Raw genomic sequence first — 27,939 nt, 5'->3', positions numbered from 1 at the left:
TGCAGTCAGACTGCAGCTTGTACTGCACATCTACCACCTACAACTGCTTAGGTATAAACACAACAGCAAACAGTCTAGCCCAGCCTGATCAAGTTTTTTAATCAACTTCTCAGCTCTTACAGCCACCATTTGTTCAGATACCAATGCACTAAGCTCACACACAGTATAACAATCACTAAATTTTAGCAAAAAAGGCCTACTTTTAGGCTTATTACAGAACACTGTAGTATAGAAGATGACATCTGGAACAAACCACACAAGATGACCAATATACTGAAAAATGGCATGTTATACATATTTATTATCAAATTTACATTTCACTATGAAACAACAGTAAGTGCAAAAAGCAGATGAAAAAAATAACATGAAATTCCCAGACCATTCAAACATTGTAATTCCCTCGTGTAACAGCTAAATGAGGCCCAAACACAATATTCTGCTTCCCTTTCTGCTGCTGTTAACTTTGATCACAGGTACTTTGAGCATGCAGGCATCACTGAGTTTATCAAATCCTGTGGAACTAGAAAGCTTTAAATTTGTGTTTGGTTTAAGCCAATCTAAATGAAGGTATTTACATGACACCAAGATACCAAATAACAGGAATTTATTTCTGTCTCTTGTAACTTTCACAAGCATAGGTAAGTCCTTTCTTTCTAGCATTTGTTTTTGTCTTGAACCACAAGATAACAGAACCTTTCTGAAATCCAGTTCTCTGTTCTTTCTAGTTCTACCTCCCACTCAACCAAATCACACTTGTGCAGGATCAAAAGATCTTGTGCACATTCTCAACTACCTTATGCATGCAAGTTTGTCTCCTCTCTTCTGGGAGGCAACAGAAGCCAAATCAATTCCTAGAATGATGGCAACTTTCAATATGTTCTCAGAAACATGTATGTTACTCAAAAAAAGTTTATCTTCAAGGTTTTGGCACAAAACAGTAAACTTGGAAGTACCAATTTTCCCTGTTGCTGCAAGCTAGGTATAGGTATACAACATGTGTGTGACCATCCAAAGGTATAAACACATGACAGAATTTCAACACTGCACCACAGCATCAACCAACTGGATAAATGCATAAACACAGTGGTATACAGCCTTCCATTTTCTTCTTGTCTTGTGTAGATGGTACATCATCCTACAGAAAACAAACAAACCAACCAACCTCTCAACATATCCACAGTGTTGTTTGAACTGAACCAGTTTAAGTTGTTGGCCTATGGAATATGGAAACATCACAAAGAGAAACATGCATTCAGTTAATGTGCTTTTAGATTAATTTTAACTGAAACCTGGTCTGCCAAAGGAATTCTGATTTAGCCGATTTGCCGCCTTCTGCTGACAACACACAGAATGATCCAATGGCTACAGTTATCTAATGAAGCTGGTTAGAAAAAGTGTTAGAACAGTGTTAGAAAAACATACTTCAAAAATGTATCCGTAACTTACATGTATCCCTATAATAAACATACATAAAATGGACATAATTTTGACACATTCTCTTCTGTATGCACTTCTCTGTTGAGACCAAACTGTCTAATTTTTTGTGAACTCATTCCTGTTGTTTCTCTAGAAGTTACAAATACACTGCAGACATACCCATCTTAGTTCACTGGAGAGCAAAGTTGCCTCCCTCCATGCCTTTCACTCTTACCTTATACAGCTACACAGGACCCCATGGCACAGCTAAGTACATACAAACATAAATATTTACATGAAGAAATTAAATATTTTTCATTTAAAAAACAAAATTAACCCGTATATGGTATTTTAAATAAAATTCACCTTTTACGTAAGATTTTGCTTAGAGAGCAAAAGGCAACTCCAGGAGTTCCTGAATATTTCTGTGCGCTGCTGACAGGCAAGTTTCTGCTAAGAATCCCTGTGCAAGTTTGAAGTGGTTACCCCTTTTCCTTTTACAAAAAAAAGACTGTTGTATCAAAGAGTCATCACAAGATCTATAGAACTATAAAAGCTGAAAGGCCACATTACAAATTTCCTATAAACCAGGTTAAGAAGCTTTCTTTTACTGCCCTACTCCACGCAACCCTGCAGCAACAAGAGTGCTGATTATGGTGGATGTGCCTTACAGCAAATGCAAATCAGCGTGATTCTACTGATGCTTCACACCATGCACCCAGACAGGTATCAGTTATGTCCCACAAACACTAACAGACAAGGTAAACTTTGACTGTTTTATCTAACTGTATGGAAACCAAACTTTATGACAATTTTCAAATGTATGGAAACTAAATTTTAGAAGAATTTTTAAGTGTTGATAGGTACAGTGAAAAATTACATAAAGATTATCAGGTCACTAGTGAAAACCCATTCCTCAGGAATTCTGGGAAAACTTTCTTCTTTAAGTTACACTACAAATCTACTGTAAGTTATTCAGTTATGACTGGAACTTTGGATAGGAAGGAATCAAAAAAGCAGCATGGGCAGTAATATTTTGATTATTACCCCTCACAAATCAGATTTCTAAAATCGACTTCTCTTTTGAGACAGAAAGTCTGCCTCGGCTTTGTTCAGACTCAGGTTCAGAACCACTCTCCTTCATCAAAACACAGGATTTCAATGTAGACAAAATTGATTGATGTTCATTACAATGCTACGAAGAACACTAGCTTTCATATTCCTGTTTCTAAATGTAGACTGGTAAATTTTGCTCTTCATGGAATCTTTTAAATGGAATCCTCCCTAAACTCGGAAACAACTGACTGAAAGGCATGAAGTTTACTGCAGAACTCTCAAATATACATAATGTCTACCTATCAAGAGAAGAGTCAGGTTACCGAATTTCTGATACTTGTCCTGAAGTAAGTACTATCCGCTCACATCAAATAAAAAGAAACCCTAAATCAAGCACCTAGGTATTATTTCCTTTTAAAACGCTGTAATGTGCCTGAGATTTTGTATGTGTGTGCGTGCGCGCAAAAAATACCCTCATTTAAAAAGATGCACAGCACACTTTGGAAAGATTTCTTAGCTTGAAGTTTTCACCCTAATACATACTTTCCTGCTTCTTAATTCTTACTCATTACATCTTCCTCTGTGTACTTCAGAAAGTCTGGAAATAAATTAACTTCTGTTAATATCTCACTAGCACAATTGCACTCTTTCAAAATATAAATCCTGACCACCAGTTTCTGTGTTCATGAACAGAAGTATTGTTTTCTTACTTAGAGCTAAAGGTTCTCTCCACTGCCTCTAAGTGAAGATGAGTTTAAAGCATAGTTTCTGAAATGGAAAATAAATGAATTTAAAAAATAAAATCCAAGTTTTGTTTGCTACAGAGAGAAACTTGGACCAATAATGTTGGTCAGACTGACTGTTATTTTAATATTATAAGTAAACGATACAGCCTGACTTCTAACAACTAGTAAAATACTATGGTCATATGGTGGAAAAAAATAGAACAGCACCTGCAAGACAGTTTTACACATGTTGTTTAAAAGGTTAAACTACTGAGAATGTCTATCATGTTCTTTTAGTTTTGCTTAAGTTAAGACAGATGCTGAAAGGGGTCTCAAAACTAAGCTTTGGTTTCTTCTTTCTTATCTTCCACAAAAGCCTTCTTCCTCTAATCCAAGCAATGTTCTTTTTCTCCCTGATCCCAATGCTTCTCTCCCCCACATCTTTAACATGCACATGCCTTCTCCAACTCTTCTGTAGCACATCTAGCCATGCCTGTACTGGATGTTTATCCCTCATGTATTATTTACTATGCTAGAAGTCAATAATTTTTCAGACCAGTCAGTCTTCCTTTAGGATATCCATTTTTGATGACTGTGTGCAAACTGGAGCTCCCAAAGCTCCAATCATGGCTGGAAGACTCTGGTTTCTTCTCAGTCCTGCCATTAAGTTGCTACCTGCATTTAGAAACACAGTTGATTCCTGCCTCTGCAGGCTAACCTCCGGCCCCTGATTCTTGCTGTAGTGCTGTGTCTCAGGGGGCTTGATCACCCTGGCAATACCCAGCCTCTTCAGTCTGTCCACTAGGTTCATCTTGAGCTGGCCTACATCTGGAGTGTTACGGGAGGGCTTTAGGCCATACATTTCTTGCAAGAATGTCTCCGCTGGTCGAGAAGCCAGGAAATTTTCTGAGTGATGCACTCGGGGCTCAAACAGCGGAGGGGAAGGACAAGGTGAATGCAAGGGAGAATTTGGTGGAGTAGAAGGAATGGGGAGAGTTCGAGTGGGCTGTAGCAAAGGCAGTTTTTCTAATACTGGGCTATCGTAAACCTTGGCAGAGATGCCCCGTTCTTGCAAAAGTTTAGCCAGACTGCTTGTGCTGCTGAAAGTAGTGGTGGAGTCTCTTCTGTTGGTGAGAAATTCGCCAATACTAAGCCTGTAAGAAATGGATGAAGAATTCGCTATTGGGTTTCCAATACTGCTGCCAGTACTTCCAAGTGAAAATGTGGCACCCACAGAGCTGAAATAAAATAAAAATTAAACAGAGAAAATGTACACATTAGACATCTTTACATCTTCTCTGCATTTGCCTTTTATTATACAGAAAGCTCAAGAAAAAATGAACTATTGCTATTAGCTGTGACAGTTTCAGCTTTAGTAGATTCAGAATTCTGCAAAATGTTTAGAAGTTATACTAGGCTGACAGAGAGGTTTTACTGTAAGTACCAATGAACTTACCTTCTGTGGTCATTTATACCATATTAGATAGAATATCAACATAGATGTCCAGTAATAACTTAGTTTAAAAGCTTATGATAGATTCAGGGGAAAAAATTATCATAGAATTATTTTGTTTATGTAATAGGTATATTATACAAGGCATTTGTATATTTTTCATACTTGTATATATTTAAGAGTACAAATTTACTTCCTTTAACTTACACTAACGTGTTTTAAGTCTCACTCTAGAGAATTTCAAGTTTCCTCTTTGCAACTACAACTATTTGTATGAGTAACATCCTGTGTGTTGCCTAGCTGCCTTGGTATTTTTTAAAACTGGTCGATATATCAGAAGCCAGAAAGCAACTGTTTATTCCTATGGAGCATCATGTAGGATGTCAGCAGTCACCATACCTGGGAGTAACTTGAGTGACATCAGATGGGTGAAGGATCCTACAGGTAGTGAAGGTAAATGTGGAATTTGTGGAAGACAGACACTTCCCTGGATTTGAGGCTGCAATTTACGTCCATTGGGGGTAAAAATAAAGACAAAAAAAGAACTAATCAAAGTTTATAATTACTTAAATAAATAAATAAAATAAATCAACAGTGGTAAAGAGCAAAGACAGCACTGTTGCAAGGCCAAATACTTTCCATTGAGAAAAAGACTGCAAAATAAAAAGAAGAAAAAACACTAATCATGCTTCTTACCAGTGACTGGTACTGCTGCTGAAGTAACAGGTGGCAGGAAAATCCCTGCCACTGGCTTTGCCACTGTACTTTTCTTTTCCTCCAGGAAGGACTTTTGCACTTGAAATGTTATACCTCCTTCACTTTCTTCCTCATCATCCTCCTCCAAGTCAGAGATGTGGTACACAGTATCATCAGAGAGAGGGGTAAAACCTTTCGTAACAACACCTGGTCTTGGGTCAAGAATGGTGCCTAGGTTGGGGCGAGCAAGCTGCTGCCAGTGAAAAAGGGTCTGAGATCCTGGTGTGAACAAAGAGAAGAGTCTCAGAGAGCCACTACCTACTATTGTATTGAGTTACAAAAATTCATAATCAAAACAAATCCAGCCAAGTGGTGCCGACACCATGATACATGACACGCTTGGATGGCAATGCCATGAAAAAGCCTAACACTTAGCGCCAAATAAGAAAGCCAAGTAGAAAGTGATACCGATGAGCTGGCTGGCACGTAGCCTGCCAAATACTACTATTTCCTCCGACTGCATATCATACCTAGCTATACATACACTGACAGTGATTTAGCTGGCAAATTAACGTAAAATCTTTTTCTGCTGATGAGAGAAGGAAGATCACCCTCATACCTTCAATGGGTTTGACAATTTGCAATTTTTCTGGTAGGAGGACACGCAGATTACTAGAGCTGGCAGAGAGATCAGTGAATTCTGAGTTTGTACCCAGGGAAAAACAGCTTTCTGTTGGTGTACTACAGCCACTAGTCCCTTTCTTCTGCTCAGCCAGCAAATGCATTTTTCGCTCCCATTCCTCCTCAAAGAACTGCTTCTCACTCAGGTAGTTCTGACGACGAAGGGAGAGCCTGTGCAGAGCTGTGACTAAGTCATTGTCTCCAGGGGTTCCTGGCTGGCCAGGATTATGAGTGCCTCTGTGAGAAACATCAAATAACAACAGATATTAAGGCCATTAAATTAACTACTTCTCTCCTACACAGCAGAGATCCAGTCTGGATTTAGTTTTGCATCAGTTAGTTTAGAAAGAAGATAGCAGGCTGTGTTTCCTACTTTAAATTATTCTCAGAGCTGCTCCTCTGGGTCATCTGCGTGTGACTCTCCAACTGGTATACACCAGACTGGAAGGGCTTTGCTGTCATAACTACACTTGACCGATTAGATCCAGGAATCGGCAATGGGGCAGGAAAGGAAGAGGAACGTCCACGAGTGACATTAGCAACCTTGACAGTGTCAAATACTCGTTTCTGTTGACACCTGCAGAAAAGATAAGCAAGCAAATGTAGTTTCAGAAGCATTTTGAAAAAGCTCTCAACAACAGACTTCAAAAAGTCAGCAGAGACCTGACTAAAAAGATTTAAGCCCAGAAAACCAGGATTGCCTAAGACACTTGTGTTCCATTAAATATCAGAACTACCACTTACTTCAACCCGAAAAACCTGAACCTCTATTGATAACCACTTGAGAACATTCAGGACCATATATTTTGTTTATTTAATATGCTTTCAGAAGTATATATTTAATTTGTTACTTTTTGCTCAAAAGTAAAAGATCTAGGAACAGGACTTTCAGGGCTTTGGAAACTGATTTCAGTCTTTCAGCTATAATTTCATTTCCCTGAGAATTTTTCTGTAAGCATTAAAGGGGATAAAACTAGCGCTGTCCATCAGAGAACTTGCATTTAAAAAATCTCATCAATTAAAGAATGAAATAACATCCTTTTAGCAAATTCCCAACTTACTCACAGAATCAAGTAAGAATAGTAGGTTCCAAAGTTGCAAAGATTACCAAATACTACAAAGCTTTTTTTATTAAGTTATATAGAAATGAGGGAACATTCACATTTATAGACTTCCAGAAATCAGTTTCACCTTACTTAATACAAGCATATGAAAAAATCTTGAAATAGCGCATAGAGATCTGAAAACATACTTTTGCTTGAAGAGAACAGATTCATCACCCTGACTCAATTCCTTCCGCATTGTCCCTTCAATTTCTGCTGCAAGGGAATCCTAGAGGAAAAACAGAAACCAGAAGAGTTACTAAATTAGATTCAAGTCTTTTTCCTAAACAATTTTAGCAGAAAATATCTCTAAAAAAATTACTCAAAAAATCTCCACATTTCCCCAGCATCAATATGTTTCAGACAAACCCTTTGGTCTCTGAAGGAAGTGCATGAGGGGCAATTTTCCACCATAACTACACCTACATATAACTAGTATGGGTTCAGTTTTCATTAGCAACATCTGCTTTTTCTTGGCACACAATGTTGATTCCTGAAGTTAAGCTACAATTGTAAAAGCACTTCTTACAAGGCCAAATGAGCATGAAGGATTCTGCATACACAGAACCAACCAAAACCTGACAAATTCCCAGCACAGCCCAGAAATACAGTACAGAGAGTAATCAGAATATATCTGACACTAATAATAATAATAAAAATAAAATAAATGCCTTTAACCCTTTTCCGTTGTTTTAGTCACCTCTGGCAATTAGGCTAAAGTCATGCATTTCTGATGATGCTTATAATTTAATCTCACAAGATAAGGACATAAAATTACATCATAAACTACATACAGGGAAAAAAACCCAAAACTCTCTGAACTCTTGAAAAGACGCTTTGTTTCTTAAAGAAACACTGTCAAGTTATACAATTCATATTGACATTGAACAATATAATAGCACAACTGAGCACTAACTGTAGAACATGCCAATTGACTTATTTAACAGAAAAGGCATATAAAAAGGAAAAATAATTTTAGTATCACAATATGTCAAGTGCATGGTTAGTTTCCCAATACATTAAATTCTCAAAACTGTACACATTAAAGAGCTGAAAACCCATTAAATCAGCTCCTTTGCCTACTACAAAATAGTTACTGCTGCGGCTCTTGTACTGGCTGTTTTACTCGTATAATTGTATGCTGCCACAGGCCATATGTGTCAGTAGGTGTATGCCAAGCTAGTGGTATTTATTACCACTGGAAATGCTCCACATGACTGGCGGTGGCAGAGACAAGCAATAGAGCTGGCTCTGCTGCGCAACAACTTCACTTCTTCTTGCGATTCGTGCAACATCCCTAGACACTCCGCATTCCGATCTTGCAACTCATGTAGCTGAAAGAGAAAAAGAGGCCACCGTGTGATACCAGTAAGCTTTAAAGATAAGACAGAATGAAACTGAATTCACTCCTACAGAAACCTGTATCAACTGATTCAACACAAATATTTTTCCAGCTGCATGACACATGCCAGCACCTGGAATGGGCAATAGTTAGCATGGCACCCACACCATTTTTAATGGTGAAGCACGAAGTCCAAATTAAGACTTGAAAGTGGAAAATGTATAATAAAATCCAAAGGAAAATACATCAAAAAACTCTGCAAGTACAGTAACTGCTGATGCAAAAGAAGAAGAAAAAAAAAAACAAAAAAAAAAGAGAACTTCCTTAACATCTGATGAACTACAGTATTGTTGATATAATCAGTAATATTCACACTAAAACACTCTGTCTCTTAACTACTAAGAATAGTAAGACCTCTCTCCCTGGAACACCTTTCTTGCCTTTCATACTCCTGTGAACTACAAAAACATTTGTGTAAACTTTGATAAAAATAATTATTCTTTCCGTCCAATCATATGACCCCTACCATAAGGAAAAATCAAAAGTGCTGTATAATTAAAAAGCAATAGTTCCCATTCTCTATTAGTTTTCTTTCTCTTACATTCTATTCCAAACAGCTACCTAAAAATGTATATATACACACACACATACATATATGGGAGCCTTAAGTACCTCTGCTGTCAGTTGTCTCTGAGCATCTTTGGAAGCTTGTAAGTGAAGTTTCAGCTCCTCCTTTTCAATCACGTGCTGAAAGCACAAAAAGGTGCTCATCATTTTTTCAGCCGATTTCCCTGAGAGAGTTGATCCTCTGCCATACTTTCCCGAAACAGCCAATCTCTTGCAGTGTAACTCCCTGGTTTGCAAGTCAATTTTTATCTGCTGTAAGCACTGGCATGCACACACGCGCACACACATGCGCACGTACACTCTTCATCATCATTCCCTTACTTCTTTGAGTTTATGTTGAAGATCAACAATCTGAGACAAGAGGGATGAGATCTCTTCCTGGTAGCGAACCAGCTCCTCACTCTTCTCTGACAACTCCTCTGTTATTCTGGAAATTTGAGCATTTGTTTGCCCTACAAAACATAAAAGGAACTTAGCAGAGAGCTTTTCCCCAACACACAGCAAAAAAGCAAACCAAATCAAACACAAAACCCAGAAAAGATCAGTGAAAGTCAACAACAATCTTCAAAATTACCAATACTGTTAGGAAATCAATTAGTAGTTCATAGAAGTAGGTGTCTTAGAACATTCATAATGAAAACATAAATGGGGGTGAGGAGGAGGAGAGAGAGAGTGAACTTCAAACAGGTGTAACATATTAAGAGCTAAGTGCGCAGAACCTGAAATACATAACACAAGTATGTGAAATGATCACAATAAAATCCAAGGCAAGCTGCTATAAACAATTTCAAATGACCAAGGCCAGTTTGGGAATACGCTGAAGAAGTCAGGCTCTGAATTGATCTTGTTATTAACTACCGTTCTCTGTAAGCAAAGGCATTTTGTCAGACCTTGTCAAGCATACACCTGTTTAGCTCTTGATTCTGGTCACTATCGATTCCCCAAAGAACCACTGCATACAATTCCCAGTTTCTTCTTTTCTTTAAGCAAGCACTTCAAGTGTGGTGACAAGGCAGCTCAAAAATCTGAAATATTTTTATGCAGTTAGTCCTGCTTGTATACTTGCCCTGAAAGCAGAGCAGAGTAATAAAATCTGATCAATCTTGCATAAAGGTCACGCTACAAATTTAGTGGTTATTGTACCTCAACAGATGTTCTGCAGAACAAGGTCCTGCCTATGGCATGGGCCTGTGGACACTTAAGCTCACAGACAGATACCTTTTTCCTGAAGACACACATTTTAAAGCTGTAGACTAGATATCCTTTGGGTGAAGATTCTTTCTGTGAGTCTGAATTACCTAGCATGCCTGTGTATGTTATCGGATTGAACAAAACAGAACTCACAGACATTCTCATTGAAGGAAGATAGGAGAGCTTATATGGCATAACTTCTATTTGCAAAGGATGTATATTTTCTCAGAGGGAACAGAGTAAATTAACAACTAAGTATCAATTCAGAGTATTTTTATGGTCATCTGGAATAAGAAAAATCAAGCAGCAACCCAGTCTTCTCTATGGTGGTTGTATAGAAAAAAATACCTTAAAATACAAGCTTAAGGTTATTATGCACAAAGGAAGCAGCAGACATCAAATGACTACAGATAAAAAATTTGTACCACCAGGTTACACAATTGCCACACACACAAAATAACAGGATTGTTCCTTACTGTTTCGGAATACTTAACATGAATTTGCATAAGAGTAGCTGCAACTTTTTGCAAATAAGCCGTCCCCAAAGCAAATACTATTCTAGACAAAACACTTGCCAATTTATAAATTCTTTGTTTCCTAATATATATATTAAAAATAAAGTCTTCATAGATACATAGTAATCTAGAATGGGCATTTAAGAGTCTATGCACTGATGTATTTCAGTGTTAAGCATGCTGAAAACTCTGTACAAGAAGTATATTTTGTTGATTTTCTGGTGTCTGTAGGCTTCAGTTTAGGTGGTTTATAAACATTAGATTTTGTGTTCATTTTCCCTCTCTAAACACAGTACACGTGCCTGAAGTTGAATGCCAGAGTGAAACCTGATCAAATACAGAAGCAATTTTGCGCTTGGGTAAAAAGCAAGACTTGAATAATTGGCATAAATTACTGATGCTTATTTTTTTGATTCAGGGGTAACTAAAAAGGTATAGGCACCAGGTATTTCAAATACCATTTTGCCATTGCAAGATACAGCCTGAATACTCACGGAGCTCTTTGACACAGTCATTGACCAGCTGCTGTTCCTTCTCTTCATATGTAATGGTTTCTGTCTTCAGGTGGCAAGCCTTCAAGAAAATTATTGGTATTCCAATTTCAGTTTATCTAGACATCTATTAATGCTACGATTTTTTATTTCCGAAATTCTTGCAACTGAAGCATCCCCTCTATCCATCTTTACAATTTCTATGCATCTGGCCATTCTTCCTAACCGTTTTTTCACCACCAAATCTTTCCCTGAATTTTACAGGTCTTTTGAGTGAAAGACACATGAACAAAACCTGATCTCTCACCTCTAATAAAAAACTGTTGCAAAAATATGTAATTGTTAGGTAAAGTAGACCAACACAGTAACCAGAAGTAAGCAACTGCATTTTCTTCAAAACTTCTTAAGGAAAAGAAATCTTGAAAATTGAATTATGTCAGCCAAATCTTTGGTGACACTGAAAAGCTCTCAGTAGAACAGCTTTCCTCCATACTCCCCAACCAGCCTATTTAGACTGTAAATTTTCTGGGCCAGACATAGAGTACAACAGGTCTAAACAACATTGAGCATACCAGATTCCTACTTCTGTTTCAACTGTGAGGATGACAATATTAAACTTTGCACAGTTAAGTCTATATTCAGGACTGTTTGCCATTAAGTGACTGACTCACCCTAAGACTTAGTAAATGGGTTTAAAGATTATCCAAGCAAGTAGAAGTACAGCTACACAAGTGCAGGCAAACACATTTCTTTACATAATGCTGTCACATGAAAATAAAAATTAAAAAAGAAAATACAGGCTCACTACAATTGCCTGAATACAGGCATGTTTTATACACAAGAGAGACCATTTAAAATACAGAGACTAATAACATTGTCAAAACTAAGCATGTCTTTAAAAGAATTTGATTAGAAGCTTATTAACCCTCACTATTTAATATAGACTGACAAAAATGTAATGGCAACACAATGTAATCCCCAGAATACTATTGCTAATTGCAGTCAGACTTGTATCAAAACAGGTCACACTACTTGGATCCACCAGGCCCTCAAGCTTCTTTTGCTGGGTGCTTACCTGTGTTCCCACATTCTTTCACATACCATACTGAAACTGAGGAAGGACTACCAGAGGACTCTGGAGATAATGAAGAGTAGCGGAGGAAACAAAAGGATGTGGGAGGTAGAGGGAAAGCATTTGGGTATGATTTGTATACAGTGATACAAAATAGCTATATGCTTCAAGAGAAACCCAGATGCTGGATTTTTCAACCATCCTGATTTATTTCATATCCAGCATATGTGGTATATAACTGTAAGTCGGATATACCTTTGATCGGAGGGCAAGGTTCTCCTCCTCCAGCTCTCTGAGTTTATCTTGCAAGACATCCAGCTGCAGCAGATCATGTGATACATTGAAAGGCTCATTGAAACGAAGAGGTGTGGAACAGCTGGAATCTGTTTCACTCTCCTCAGAAGCAATTGAAACAATACGAAGCAGGTCATCCTTCTTTGACAGTTCATGCTGCAGCTGGTTAACCTATGACAAAAGAAGATCATCAGCTCATGAAATGTATTTTAGCTATACAATATTACAATGTATTATTTATGTAGCCTCTTGGAACATCACTGTTCCAGTCTAAAATGAGATTAAAAAATAGCTCGCAGGTCATGATTCATTTATTTACGTTTGCACAGAAGATTCAACCTCTACCGCTTTTTATAGGAAGTTCACAACAATCATAATTTTAACACTGTGAGGGAGACTGAAAATTCAAGATAATGTGAGAACGGACAACAGAACCTACTTCTTTAATTGTTTACTTCAAAATAATTTTCCAGCTGCTTTGATACATGTTTACATTTTATTATGAACATTTTTCTGAATTGTAACTTCCTGGAGAAAAGGACTGACAGACATCTATTTACATGTATAGACTTGTACCCCCCCAATTGTTGTGGTTTAACCCCAGCTGGCAACCAAGCACCACGCAGCCGCTTGCTCACTCCCCCTCACCCAGAGGGATGGGGAAGAGAATCAGAAAGGAATGTAAAGCTCAAGGGTTGAGATAAGAACAATTTAATAGGTAAAGCAAAAGCTGTGCATGCAAGCAAAGCAAAGCAAGGAATTATTCACTGCTTCCCATGGGCAGGCAGGTGTTCGGCCATCCCCAGGACAGCAGGGCCCCATCACGTAACAGTTACTCAGGAAGACAGACGCCATAATGCCAAATGTCCAACCCTTCCTTCTTCTTCCACCAGTTTATATACTCAGCATGATGTCATATGGTATGGAATACCTCCTTGGCTAGCTTGGGTCACCTGTCCTGGCCGTGTCCCCTCCCAATTTCCTGTGCCCCTTCAGCCCTCTGGCTGGCAGGGCCCAAGGAACTGAAAAGTCCTTGATTTAGTATAAGCATCACCCAGCAACAACAAAAAACATTGGTGTGCTATCAACTTTGTTCTCATATCAGAGCCAAAACACAGCACTGTACTAGCTACTAAGAAAACTAACACAGCTGAAACCAGGACACCAATGTATATATAATATGAACAGTAGGACAAATAAAAAACAGCAGAACAGACAGATCTCATCTAGATAAACTCTATTTTGCGTATTTTAATTTTTATATGAATACATAAATTTCTCCTGTCCTACAGCTAATTATTTTTTTTATTACCAGCATACTGTTTTATACAGGCAGCTGAATCCATTTCACTGTAACTTAGACTACATCTGTTGATGACAGGGTTAAAAAAATCCAGGATACTTTACTGTTTGTCAACTATTTAATTCTTTTTTAAGAAAGAAAAAGATTAGATCAAGAATCTGTGCTTAGAGGAATAGATGGAGTGAAGATCTTCAGCAGAATTCAGTTTTCATTAAATTTTATTTATTTATTCTAAGCGTAAACACCCCATTAAACATTTTATTGCGGTTTTCTCACCTGTGAGTCATTATATAGCAGGTCATGTCAGATACCAACTACTTATTCTGACTTAGATTATTAGATTCTTAGTTTAATGGCAGGGTATCAGACTGATGGTCAAAACAAACACTTTAAAATGCAAGGCTGTTGTACATATATCATAGTAATACCTAGCATTCTCATAATTTCTCAGTAATTACAATATGCAGTCTTCATAGTCCATTCTCAGAGTAAGAAAGCTGATTGAACAATGACAATTAGGAGAATGACGTCTAATTATACTTCATAGTTTGAGAGCAGCAATCACCTGCTTTCAGAATGAAATAATGTATTTCTATTAATCCTCTTACCATCATCATAAAAAAAATTAAAGAAAGAAAGAAAAAAAAAAAGAAAGGAAGAAAGGGTGGTGGGGGAAATCACTCACTCGATCTAGAGTTTGTCCTAACTGTTCTTCTAGTGCTTCATTCTGTTCTGTCAACAGATGGTTTCGCTTAAGGAGGGCTTGTCCAATTCGGGCTGCCAGTTCCAGGTCCCGATCTTTCTGCTCACAAAATGAGAACAAATGTCTACTTTTGATCAGATAAGGTTTAAATTCAGAGTAGTACTAGATTTTCCTAGTTACTGTTTAATGCAACACTGTTTTGACATCCCCCTTCACTCTCAGATGGATCAACATAGTGAGATCAATGATTACTGCTTCATCATCTGGATCCGGAACACATCCGTACATGTGTTTCTTGATATAGCGCATTCTCTTCCAGAGCATTTGTGGTAACAGGGGGACAGGAAAGCATCAAACCTGGGGACAGTTTTGCGTTTTATGCTGAGTACTGGAGAAGTTATATGGGCTCTGCTGAATCCTACAAGCAGTCACATATACTTAGGCCTGTGGTCTCTGAGGTGACACTTTCCCCAGAACAGACTGCTCAACATGGATAGTTTTGAGAAGGTAGAACCAAAGGAGCAACAGGAAAGCAAAAGGAAGCAGATTTTCTCACACTCCCTGGTTCCATGGGCGCCCATAGTTTTGCTAAATTTTGTGTCTCAGACAGTGCAACCAAATGGGCACTCATTACCCATGTGTTTGATAAGCAGCTCCTGAAGATAACTGAACCAAAATTTCCAGCAGCTGAATAAAGCCCTTCCTCAAATACATGCCCTCAAATGCAGTAACATAGCATTGCAGACACGAGCATACCTCAGCTAACAGATGTTTGACCATGTCAGCATCACTGTAGGTCTTCTGCTCCACATTATCTGTGCCAAGAACTGAAAAGAGAAAAACATACTTACTGAAGTAGCTTAAGTACCACAAGACTGCTGGGAAGGGAGAGAGGTAAAACTCAAGAGAATGTTTTTATATACAAATACAATACTTAGTTTATAAAACTGGTAGAGGCTATGAAAACACATCTTAACTTCAGAAATATAATAGAAACAATACTCATTTGGTAGACTGATACAATGAGGTACTGAACATTCACAGCTTTCAGCAATATGAGCTAAAACTTGAGCTGCTCACATATCCTTCAAATTTAGAAAAGGAGGAAAATCTCTTTTTTAATACAGCCACGCTATTAAATTATCCAGCCTGCTGGGAAGAGAGGGAAGAATATACTGGAGCATATCCAAATACAGCTGAACAAAAATGCAGACTTTACCCTTGAAACAAAACTCCCATTAGTGTGACAGCTATACACAGGAAGTATGGAGACCCCAGAGACTAGTGACGAAAACATGTTTATTAAGTGCTTGATCATCTTGGGAACAGTTAAAAAGAAATAGGATAACATATGTCTGCAATTTAGATGTAGCAGTAAATCTTATCTTACTGACTGAGTGATTTTGACCTTTGAAGAGTTTGTAAAAAACTGAAGACAAGCAGGATTTGAAAGACAGGACTGAGTCAAGAAAAAACAAAGCATGAAGAATTTGCAACAACTCTGAACAAAACACAGTGCTAAAACACAAAGCACTGGTCTGCTCTAGTTCTTGTCCTAAGAAACAGAAGATGCTAGTAAAAAAGAAATCTTAATTACCTTGTGCAAATTTGTGAGATCCAGCCAAAGAGGAGGAAGGAAGTTCAATAAGAGCTCGAGTTATAGAAAATGAAAGACACAGGGGAAAAGGAACAAAAAGAAGAAAGAATTAAAATGTAAGAAAACAGGTGATTTTTTACATGCACCTACCACCACCAGAAGAAAAAAAATGGATGTGTAAACATACTTTTTACACTATTAAAACTTCCTTAGAAATTTTAAAGAATCACTTAAATATGATTCCCTTCAAGAGCAGAATTACACATCTCACTTGCAGGTAATGGATATTTGTGCTTGTCCAAGTTCAACAGACATTTGCTATATTTGCTTTATGGAATTAGAACCATGAAAGTAAAGAAGGCAGCAATATAAATTTAAGAAATATAAAAGAATCTGCTTCAACTGAAGGTCAAAGTTAACCTGTTTTGAAACCAATTCCATCATCACTGCACTGCAAAATGAGATTACTATGGATTTGGTCTAATTCTATTTCTGAAGATTTCCTTGGCACTTCTAACTTGTTTAAATCATATTTATACTCTGAATACACAGTGGTATTGGGTTTTTTCTTTGTTCTTGTTGAGGATTGCACAATTAGTTACAAGATAGTGAAGTGCCAAGCTCAAGTGCACACTAACTTTATTTACATATGTTATATAAGCTATGAATGACCTTTACATACATAATGTCCATATTTAACCTTTTAAAACATAACATTATGGCTACACTAGAAAAAAAGTTGCATTTTAGTATAGAAAGAAACTTTCTTGCAGTCTTGAAGGACAGGAGAACAGAAAGAACAATATAGAAGAAAAGAAGTTTACTGAACTGTTTCTCTAAGGGCTTAACAGAAAATCTAAAAAATCAAATGTTTTTATCAGGTAGATCAGCAGGCATAAAAACCCAACGCATGCTCTTCAAGTATTTAGAAGCTTTGAAGTTATAGCAGTGCCATTTACTAATTGTATTTCTAAGCAGGGCAAAAATAGGAATTCTTCACAAAGTTTAAAGTACTCATCTATCAGTAGCATAACACACATTTGGGAGGTCAATTTTACTGCACCGCTTGGTTGCCAAGAGAGGACAGCAAACTCATCAGGCTTACTAATATTTGGAAAATACGCACATATATACGTTTCAGCCATTATAGGCAGAACATTATAACCAGCTCTCCTGTGGTAACTGTTCCCAACAGGCGATTTCAAGTAAAAAGTTTCTATCCAGTGGCAAGTCACCTCAATAAAGATTTACACTAATTACATACAAGGTTACTTATGTAGGTAGGTTCTTAAAAATCGAACCCAAATACATTTACTCTGACAAATGAAATCACAGGACAGCTTTGAAATTCACTCTATACAACTTCTGTTATTTTCTTACAGTACAGAATCAAAATTATACATAGTTTGTCATAATTGTCTCTTGTGAACATGCACATGGGCAATCTCTCCTCACTCACCTTGCCAAGTGAAAGCTGCAAGCAACTCTTCATTTTGGTTAATATTCTTGTTAGGTTGTGCCATGTCTCTTTAGTCACACATACAAAGTCGTTCTAAAGACAAATGCCTTGTAATTCAGGGCTTCTTACACTACCACAGTTGAAGCAGAAAACATTCTTCCACCTCACTGAAAACACTGCCAGTGGGAACTCAACTGGTCATTGGATAAATCTTCTAATAGAACTATAGAATCACAGAATTGTTTAGGTTGGAAAAGACCCTTAAGATCAAGTCCAACCATTAACCTAGCACTGCCAAGTCCACCACTAAACCATGTCCCTAAGAGCCACATAGGCAAATAACAGGCAGCAGCAGCCATAAAAAGAGGAGGAGCTCAAGTGCAATAACTGTTGTTAATTTTTATTTTTTTATCTTGGATGTCAACTGGAAATTCACTCAGACCATGAGTTTAGTGTTCTCTTTAGGAGAAAGTTATAAAAGTGTTTTCATACATACATAGTAAGGAGAAGATCTACACACAAAAAACCAAGTTACACTTCAAGAGTGTGGCTGTCACAATTATTCCCAATTCAAGTCAACAGAAAAAGAGGCACAAATTTCACCTAACAAGCTATTCAGCAATGATTATAACTAGATTTTGATTTATATCAGTTTTTGTCTGGGACCTTCCCCATATATCCCTCTAAGTTACTAGGCGCAAAAAACCTAATATGACGACTACCACATTAAATCTCTTTGGACAATTTCTAGGAGAAACATAAGCTATATTTATCTTGAGTTTATATGACTCAGCAGTTATGAATGTGCTCTTAAATAACAGAGTTAGTTCTGTATGTTATGCCTAAGTTATCTTTTAACTTAATGTCAGTCATTGTTACAGCTCATTTTTGAGAGCTGTCAAGAAAACATCTATAGTAACTGTTCAAAAAACTCTCACAAGCAGTTTAATGTTTTCACAGGACATTTTCTATAGTTAAAAAGAACTTCTCACTTGGTGAAAGTGGAAGACACTACTTTCTGTAGCACCTTGACAGCCAGGTAACACATGACTGCCTTTATCAAAACACTGATAAAACCCCTCCCTCTCATTGCAGTTTGGAATTATAGGCTCACACTGACTGAGGGTCCTTCTCTCAGTGCTTCATCACACTGGAACTGCAGGTGTTTACCAGAGAGCTTCACCAGAGCCACATTTGATGTAAAGTTCCTTCCAGCACTCTATATAGTTGAAACTGAGGAGGATGGACACACCCCACTGACTACACAACTGCCGCCAGTGAACTACAAAAGTGTCCACTCAACTAAAAATCATTTATGCTTGCAATATTACTATCAGAAACAGACTAAGCAATAAACTTTAAGTGGCTTTCCAAATACTTTCCACAGTTAAAGAGTTCCAAGTCTGCAAGCTGAACTGATAACAAGATTGCTTTAAATTGTCAAGTGCTGCATTCTCATGAGGTATTATTTTACTTTTACTTATTCATTTGCCGTACCTCCTGGATGGACGCTTAAAGCACAACAACAAAAAAGCCCGTTCAGAGGTGGCATTACAAAAAAAGAAGTAATCATTACAGATTATCTATAAATACCAAGGCTGTATGTAAATACCAAGTTCACTCTCACAAGTAGTCTATTCCAATAGTTCCAATAGATGGAGGAAACAGAACTTCCCTGTTCCTCTGAAGTGATTACAATGCATTCTCCTCTTTTCACATGAAAACACTTGAAACTACAGGCAAGTTAGGGTTCAGTTCTTTTGGCAGCCTTCTAATAATTTGATTTTTAACGTATTAAATGTTTCTTCATGTGATCAGAAGCTGTTTTCTTCCTTATGATCTGCTAGGTTTAAGGATAAGTTACTCTGTATTTTCAAAACTGGAAGGCAGTGATAAACACTGTTCTAGTACCCACCTGGCTGGCATTCACCCCATTTCTACCTTCAGAAGAAACCATGTTGCATTTCAAAAGCAACATTGCCACAAAAGGTTAGGACAGCGTCATTAATGTTCCTGGAAAAGGAGTTGCCACATGCTCTGTACCTCTCATATTACATCTAATCTAGCACAATCCTAGTTTCCTGTCTCTTTTCCACTATCACATGTTCCCGTTCTTATTTCTATGTGATATCTAATGAACAGGCCGCCATAGGACATGCTAGATCAGCCCTTAGAAGTGCTGAACTACAAGCACTTCCCCTGAACTCATCTTTTTCTTCCGCCTGTCCAAAGTTTTCCAAATGTGAATGCTTTATAATATTAATTTTATATTTAAGGTTTTCTCTTCAATAATTGGAAAAAAATATATATCCCAGACCCAGATATACTCACTCATGTAACGGAAGGGCTCCTCGTCACGAACTGGAGAAGTGATTTCAGGAAGATGGCCATGGCAGGCAGCAGACTGAATCCAATCTTGATTTTCATACAGATACAAAGAGTCCACTCGTAACTTGTAATCTGGCAACTGTTCTTCTAGCATGCTCACCAGCTCCACCTCAGGAAGGTCCTCGCTGGAGCAGACATCTGAAAGTGAGTAAATGCCACAAATAGTCCATAACTATTATACACAACATATTTAATCTTGCTGCAGTAATATACATTCTATATACTAAAAATAATTTAGAAACCTTCAGTAGATTTGAAAAGAATTATTCTGTACTGGACAAATTACCAGAACACTTACTGAACCAATATTTGATTTACACTGTAATATTTGTAAATTCCTGATCCCCAGCTGACTCCACAACTGGTCTAGACAGCTGGTCTAGTCATGACTCCCTCTGACTTCTTCAATATGATATAAGTAATGAGTTTCAGTTTTTAATTTTCCTCTTCATTGAGCTAAATCACAGACCTGCATTTTACCAGCTATTGATTTTGTAAGGTTTCATTGGCTTTAGTTAGCATAGTTACATTTCTCTTTTCTGAAGGAAATCGACATTTTTCTTGTACTTCTGTTTATTGTTTTGTCCATTAATGAATGTAGATGTAAATAACGTTAAACCACAAAAATCAACTGAACGCTGCTTGAAATCAGGGAACAAATAGAAATTCCATTATCATCCATATGAAAACACCCTAAGAAACACAATACTCAAAATCCTGGAAAGGAAGTTGAGCTCTTCCTGTGTCATGCTCTGCCTTAATCTCTTTCACAATTATTGCAAAAAAAAGGGAACATTAATTCTAGGTTGCTAGAATACTGCATATCAAAGGTATATGGCAATTATCTTTCCTACATTTGTAAAGAAGACTATCTTCAGTATCTTTCAGTGGAAAAAAATGCCAATGTTGATTACTGACATTGAGAATTTTACAAATGACATTTTACACTGGAAGATGATTTTACAAGCTACTTAAGAGGACTCACCATTTGTGGTCATCTGTAGTACCAGCTAAGCAATACAAACAACATGGAACTTAACATTGTCTTCAGGTTGGTGTTCTATAACATGTTTGATACATTCAGGATTTGTAACGGCAAATCTTCAACTTACCAGAGACGCTCTCCAAACCCCTGTGATCAAAATTCATGAGTCCTTTCTTCTCAGTTCACTTCTTTGGAAATAGCATTCTGTAGTCAGATTGTGCAGTCCCTTTATTGCTTTGGCTTTGGTTTAGAGACAGAGTAAGGGAGAGCCATCAAACCACCAAGATACTAACAAATCTGCCATCAACTCACTTCTGCAGACCGGTTCATACTCCAGATCTGTTGCCATCTTAGGACATGATTATCTCATCTGGGCTACTACCGATCAGTAGAAGTATCTATAGGACATTTCATGCTTCACAGGCTTCTCAGCTCAGCCATCATCTAGAAATAAAAGAAAGAGAATGCCAAAGCTGTCACAGTGACAGATGTCAATCTTTCAAATGAGACCTGTAAATTAACATGACTTCATCCCTTTCAGTCTGAATTTTCTCCCTGTACTACCATTTATCTAAAAAATCTAAACATTTTAACCCCCAGTTTACAAATTGCATGTAAACTGTAGCATTAAAAAAATGTATTTTCCCTGCAGACATAACTTTCCACTTTCAGCATCAGCTTTGTCAATTACCTATTTGTCTATACCATTCCTCTTCTTCCATATAACATTTAGTGTATGACAGGTTCATTCACTGAAATGAGGCATTTTCCTTTTACTCTACAGGACAGTAGCTCCAACTACACAGAAGTTTTCTTCAGGGTACTACATTTATCTAAAGCAATGCATACTAAAGGCAGGATTTCAGAACTGTCATATTAAGCATTTTGATTGTTAAAAAAAAAATTATAGGACTGTTTGCTTGAATTTCTTCCCCTTTAGAAGTCTGTTAATTAAAAACTGGATCTATCAGACATTTACTTTGTGGACGACGACAAAATTTGTGTTTCCTCTTCAGTAGGCACTCATTTAAACCAGAAATGAAACTACCATGACTAATGGAGATAACCTATCAGAACAGTTTAATAAAGCAAAAATTCTGCCGTTCCCTTGCCAAGACTGATCAAGTGTCTTCCATGCAAAATACAAGAGTAGCCCTAGATGACAGAAAAATATGAAATCAAAGAGAACAAAAGTCTCATTTTCCCTCCTCCTATACTCAGTAAACACAAAATTCTCTTGAAATCTTCATTAATTTCAAATTTGCTCTTCAAAGTTTCCCTAAGATCTCCCATCACCAAGCACAACACTCACAAGTTTGTCTCTCTGTCTGTAGCAACCTCTCATTTGACAAGACCAGAAAGGACAGTGCAGGAGCTTTCTGAAGAAAGCCTAGAGCTTGCCAAGTTCATCTGCTTGTAGACTTTGGCAGGAGATCAAAAAAGAACTTCCTTCAGTTAAGGTCAGCTCACACTTGTAAGCAATACCTTCTTACACTGTCATTTATTTCTTTAAATATGTACTTTACTTACCAGTTTTAAATCTTATTCATATCAGACACTTATTGAAAACAGTAAGACTGAGATTTCAGAAACATTTGCTATCTGAATGTATAGCTGTTTCCAACAGTAGTTTGTGATCTTTTTCAAGAGGCTGTTTTTTAAATGGATTGCTGAAAAGCACTAACTAGACACACTCACACCCTCTAAAACAGTTGAATACAGCAGAAGACGATACTTAAGAACGCTGTAGATCCACAGAGCAAGGTGATTTTACTTTGTAATAAAAAGAGTCACTGTAGAGCAAGACAAAATTCTGCAGCACAGGACTGTTTCTTCACAGTTCTGATTGAATCTTTTTTCTTTGAGTTTTAACACTGCAAAAATGAATGCTACTTCCTCTCAAAACGGGACTTAATCTCTCTTCTAAGTAGTGCAAAGCAGAAACACTAAAACACTATTTGTTGCAGTTCAATCTCAGTTCAGCGAGGGGGGGGGGGGGGGGGAGGGCAGTGTGGTGGTGGAAAAAAAAATCATGTGGCTCAAAGTTTTCTAGAGCATCAGGCCAACATCAAGCTACTGAATTAAAAGAGCAATCTCATTTGTAAAACCTTTGAGAAGTTTGCTAGATAAACAAACACCATAAAAGTTAATGCTCACATTTCCGATGCTTCTTATGGCTTTAGTTTAGTGTGCCATGAGGCAACTTCTCTGGAAATTCACCCAGCTAATCCACTGTGCAGTACCACCCTGAAAGTGACTCCATGACCCTTTTACTCTGCAAGTATAAAACTATTTCCTAAGTTCAGATTCCTTCTCCAAGTTACAACTGTAATTAAATACACTCAGATGAAGCCCATAAAATTTACAATATGGCTTTAAAATACACAACCATGCTACAAAAATATCCAAAACAGAAGCCAGAAAACTTTCTCAGGTATAATTTTTAATCTTAACTTATAAAGATTATTTCCACTGTCAACTTACTATATTAATTCCACAGAGATGTACTTCTTACCCATTTTGTCCCCCTACTCCCTCATATGCCAATTTCCCATTGATGTTTGAGTCTTTTACAAATAGGTTAACTGAACATGGAAGAACCAAGGAGAATTCAAATACTGGAGAATGGCCTATGTGTAGAAGTGGTGCTCTCAGGAGGCTTTCTTCAAGGAAGGCTCAAGAGAAATGGAAATATCAGATGAGATTTTACATACATACCAACCTACCTCAATCTGTTTATTTCTGTGCTCTCTAATTAAATTTTACTCCATGATGCATGTTTCACATTGCAACTATCCTGTGGCTTGAAACAGTAGGCTAAAATCAGGAGTACCTATAGCACACTTAAGAAAAAGACCCCTTGTAGAGGTGAGAACTAGTCCTAAGCCTTTTACATCTGCCCCACAGAACCCAAGTTGCTCTGAGGTTTCCTAGAGCATCTGTGCATGGAAAATGGAAAAGAAACTCAAAAATAAAGGCAATGCTGGAGCCCATTCATGCCAAGAAGTATTTTAAAAGCATGGAGTGCTATCATTTATGACGCAGGCAACAGTCTTATTGTTCACCATTGTTATAACAAAATCTGACGAAACTCCCAATGAAAACTGTACAAAAATTAAAGCATAACAACAACAACAAAAAAAAACCAAACCAAAACAAAAACACCAAGGGCTGGAAAAACATTTTAAAAGCATTATGAGAAATACACATGAATTGCCTACTAAGTGGTAGGATATCATAGTGTACAGGTTAAAAAAAAGAAAAACTAAACAATAGGAACCACATATTCCATTAAACCACAGATATTTCAACATAGCATTTAATCTTGGTAGTAAAGAGACAAAAATGTGGTCTCCTGACCACATGACAGGAGATTTCATTAATTTTTCCTTCAGTGAGTCAGAAGATCTCAGCCAAGATTAACTTGCAAAAGCAATATTAAGTAAAGACTCAGAGAAGTTGAAATAGCTATAAAATATTAAAAATTATAGTCTTATCTTTGTGACTACCACTTTGAACAACTCAAGACAGACACAGAATGACAGTTGTACCATCTTATTTCAGAATGTAATTCTGAAGACATTCAACCACTAGAGAACTCCAATTCATTTTCAAATTATCAGAAAGGTGAGGTAAGTTGCTTTTACAACTGGAGACTGTAGACAAGCAAATGTATGTGCTTGTTTCTTTATGTACAAAAAGTTAAAAATATAGCCAAAATTTTTTGGTCAAAATAGCATCTATTTTGACAACATCCAAACTCAAACATAAATATCCTGCTGTTCCCATTTGCTGAGAGCAGTTGACTCCTCACAAGCACTTGGAAAGACTAAACTAGATCTGCTCCTCTGTACAATTACAGGATGCAAGACATCAAGCCACAATTAACACAAACAAAATTTCAACAACAAAGAAGATTCTAACTCGATTAAGGGAGAAGGCAACATCCATTTTCCAAAAGGAAGCAAACCGAATGAGTCAATTATTCTGGGATACTGAATTCTATGCTATGTAAATATGCAATTAAAAAACCAAACCAAACCAAACAAAATGGTATCAAGTCATCAACACAGTACTTTTTTCATTACTAAAACAGGAATGGTGTCAAGCCAGCTAGTAACAATAAACAATTTTTGCATTTCAAGGTTAATGAAACAGTTCTATTCTTATAGCAAACACGACCATGTTGCATTGCTGCCAAAACATTCCTGGGACTAGTGTTCAGAGGCAGAAGCCAAATCCTTCAACACCATATAGGATGAGATGAAGGACAAAGGACTATATACTGAAAAACAACTATTGGAACATGAGCTTTGTCACAATTAACTCTTGCTGTGTGCCTAACCTGTTGTTTTCAGCCATTGCTATCCCTACAGAAACCTATTTAGTGCTTGTGTTTCTCTCATGTAAGAGGGAAAAAAAAATTAAAAACTATGCCAGCACAATCCTAATAACGAGTGTAATAATCATAAGCAAACTTGCAACAGACCTTCAACCATAAATAGTGTGGTATAAGAAAGGAACTCTAAGAAAACAAAACAAAACCCCATACACATCTCCTGGATTGTTTTTGATTTGAGGTGGGGGTAAAAGGCTTCAGAGGGGGAGCTGGGGAAAAGTTCTTTGAGGATAATGAGTATCAAGGGGCCACAACAGTTCCCTCATCCTATTTATCCAGAGTTGTGCCAGGCCAGACTCATTTTTTATCCTTGTCTCCCAATGTCAGTCATTTCTAATAATACAGATACTCTTCAAGTGGCAAAACTACTTGATAAGTACATGTATAAGCCTTATGTATATGCATATACACGTACTGTTGAATACCACAGTTTGATAGTTAAAATTTCTTGGGAAGTCATACATGCTTGGAGGTTGTGACACCTTTAGCACACAGTGTAAAAACAGAATATGCTCAACTGAAGCCTGACTTCATCCAAAACTATGAATGCTACCTACGTAAAATAGTCATATCCAGTTTTATTAATTGCTAATTCTTTTCTGTAAATGCACTATCACAACATTACTGCGTGTATACTTTACTTCTTGCAGGTTTACTTTTATTCAGAAGAAAAGTCTACCTGCAAGAAATAATGTATACACATAGCAATGTTATGATCCCAGGGGAGCCAATCTCTTTTTTCAGAGAAAAAAAGAATCATCATGCATTAAGTATTTGTTGGTTAGAGACTACAAAAATGTGGTATATGTTTTTCAGGCAAGTGCTGTGCTCATATTTCATTATAAAGGTCATTAGCGGCTTCTTTTAAAATTGAAGGTTGTTTCTATAAAGTAAACTTGAAATGAACTTAAGTAACATTTAAAGTTCACTGAAATCACCAATGCTTTCAAAGTTGATGCATAGCTGCATTCACCCAAGGAAGTGGTTTAGGTTACTTAATAACCCAGCCAGTGCTCAGCATTTCAAGTTACAATTCTGTATTCGTTGAAATAACCCAGACTGATCCATATGACTCAGTCACCAGAGTATCACTAGCAAACTAACTAGATAAAAGGATCTGTTATCTCTTTTGTAAACTTGCGTGTGAAAATGCTGGGTTTGTCTTCTTAGAAAACCAATCAGTGGATCACGTTTATCCTTCCTGAGAGACAGTGCTCCTGCTACACAATATTCCTTGCAGCGAACCCATTATTAGAGGCAAACCACCATCAGAAAAGTCTGTAATTTTCCAACACCCTACTCTTTAAGCCCCATTTTCAGATACTCCTAAGACAAATTTGACAAATCAATATAGTTCTAATAGGTGACACCATCACTAGAGAATTGACAAATGTCAGGTACTGGAAATTAATTCCTTTTTTTTCAATTTAGCTTCAGCGTTAGAAGTGTAATTAAAAAGAAGTCTACCTGTTTTTACTCAGAAATACATCTTTTGAAAGATAACGAGTATCTGAAAGCACGCCTAAAAATGACCGTGCCTTGTAATGGTGTGTGAAAAGTTATTTACTAGTATTTGCATCAGACTCTCACAATCAGTCAACAACTCTGAAACATAACCATAAAAAATGAACATGCATGCAACGGCCTACAGCTGAAGACTGCATTTAAGAAATAAAAGTGCAAGGATGCAACTCCACACAGCACTTTTTCTCTAGGATAGCTGACAGAATAAGACATTTACTGACAGAGACCCTATTACAATTTGATCAGCCGATCAGGACGTAACGATGTGATCAAAAAGTCGATAGAAGCCAAACCCTCCTTGCACCCACATCCGTACGTCAGGACCAGGGCTAAAACATCACCATCGAGCTTCGCCGCCCAAGAGCGGTGACACGGACCTCCCGGCGAGCCCGGACGCAGCGCGGAGCCCTCGGGCGGGCTGAAGGTCACAGCAGCCCCCCGCCCGTCACTGCAGCCTCAGCACGCGCACGGAGCGCCCGAAGGTTACTGTAACTCCGGCCCAGCGCCCTGCCTCAAGCCCCGCCGCCGCCCGCCCTACCTCAGCGGCCGGGCACGGCGGGGCCCGCGGAGCCGCGGGGGGGCCGCGCCTCGGCGGGAAGCGGCCCCGAAGGCGTTACGGCGGGGCAGAGGGAGGAGCTCGCTAAGCCGCCCCTGAGGCGACAGAGCCACCCCGAATCAGCACCGAACGCCTCTTACCCGCCCCGCGCTCCCTCCAGCGCGTCTCTTCTCCGCTGCTGCCACCCGAGGCCGACGGGCGACAGCCCCGCGTGTCATAAACCGGCGACTGAGGAGGGACCCCGGCGGCTTCCGCCCGGCTCCCGCCGCAGAACTACAGCCCCCGGCTGGCGGCGCGGCCGCCAGGGCCAGCCCCACAATGCGCCGGGCCGCCTGCTGCGGGCGGCCCCGCCAGCCGCCGCGG

The 27,939-nt window shown here is 38.1% G+C and overlaps 1 protein-coding gene across 3 annotated transcripts; it reads right to left on the bottom strand.

The window, feature by feature from the left end:
* Positions 1 to 271: 271 nt before the first annotated feature.
* On the bottom strand, positions 272 to 27,871 carry TRAK2 (trafficking kinesin protein 2). Of its 3 annotated transcripts, none has more exons than XM_040604728.1 (17): positions 27,717 to 27,871; positions 21,225 to 21,541; positions 20,056 to 20,250; positions 16,266 to 16,319; positions 15,425 to 15,495; positions 14,651 to 14,767; positions 12,624 to 12,833; positions 11,300 to 11,378; positions 9,421 to 9,551; positions 9,145 to 9,219; positions 8,327 to 8,464; positions 7,280 to 7,359; positions 6,401 to 6,604; positions 5,966 to 6,264; positions 5,347 to 5,625; positions 5,050 to 5,149; positions 272 to 4,435 (listed from the first exon to the last, which is right to left on the bottom strand). In XM_040604728.1, exons 2-17 carry the CDS (start codon positions 21,259 to 21,261, stop codon positions 3,757 to 3,759), a joined length of 2,748 nt encoding a protein of 915 aa, XP_040460662.1. In that variant the 5' UTR covers positions 21,262 to 21,541; positions 27,717 to 27,871; the 3' UTR covers positions 272 to 3,756. The 3 variants fall into 3 exon arrangements, with proteins under 3 accessions (XP_040460662.1, XP_040460664.1, XP_040460663.1); XM_040604730.1 differs by having other exon boundaries at positions 272 to 4,351; XM_040604729.1 differs by lacking the exon at positions 16,266 to 16,319.
* Positions 27,872 to 27,939: the final 68 nt, after the last annotated feature.

Source organism: Falco naumanni, chromosome 8, assembly GCF_017639655.2.
Source record: "Falco naumanni isolate bFalNau1 chromosome 8, bFalNau1.pat, whole genome shotgun sequence".
Lineage (NCBI taxonomy): Eukaryota > Metazoa > Chordata > Aves > Falconiformes > Falconidae > Falco > Falco naumanni.
The sequence above is the reverse complement of the archived record's forward strand: the minus strand, read 5'-3'. Positions and strand labels throughout refer to the sequence as shown.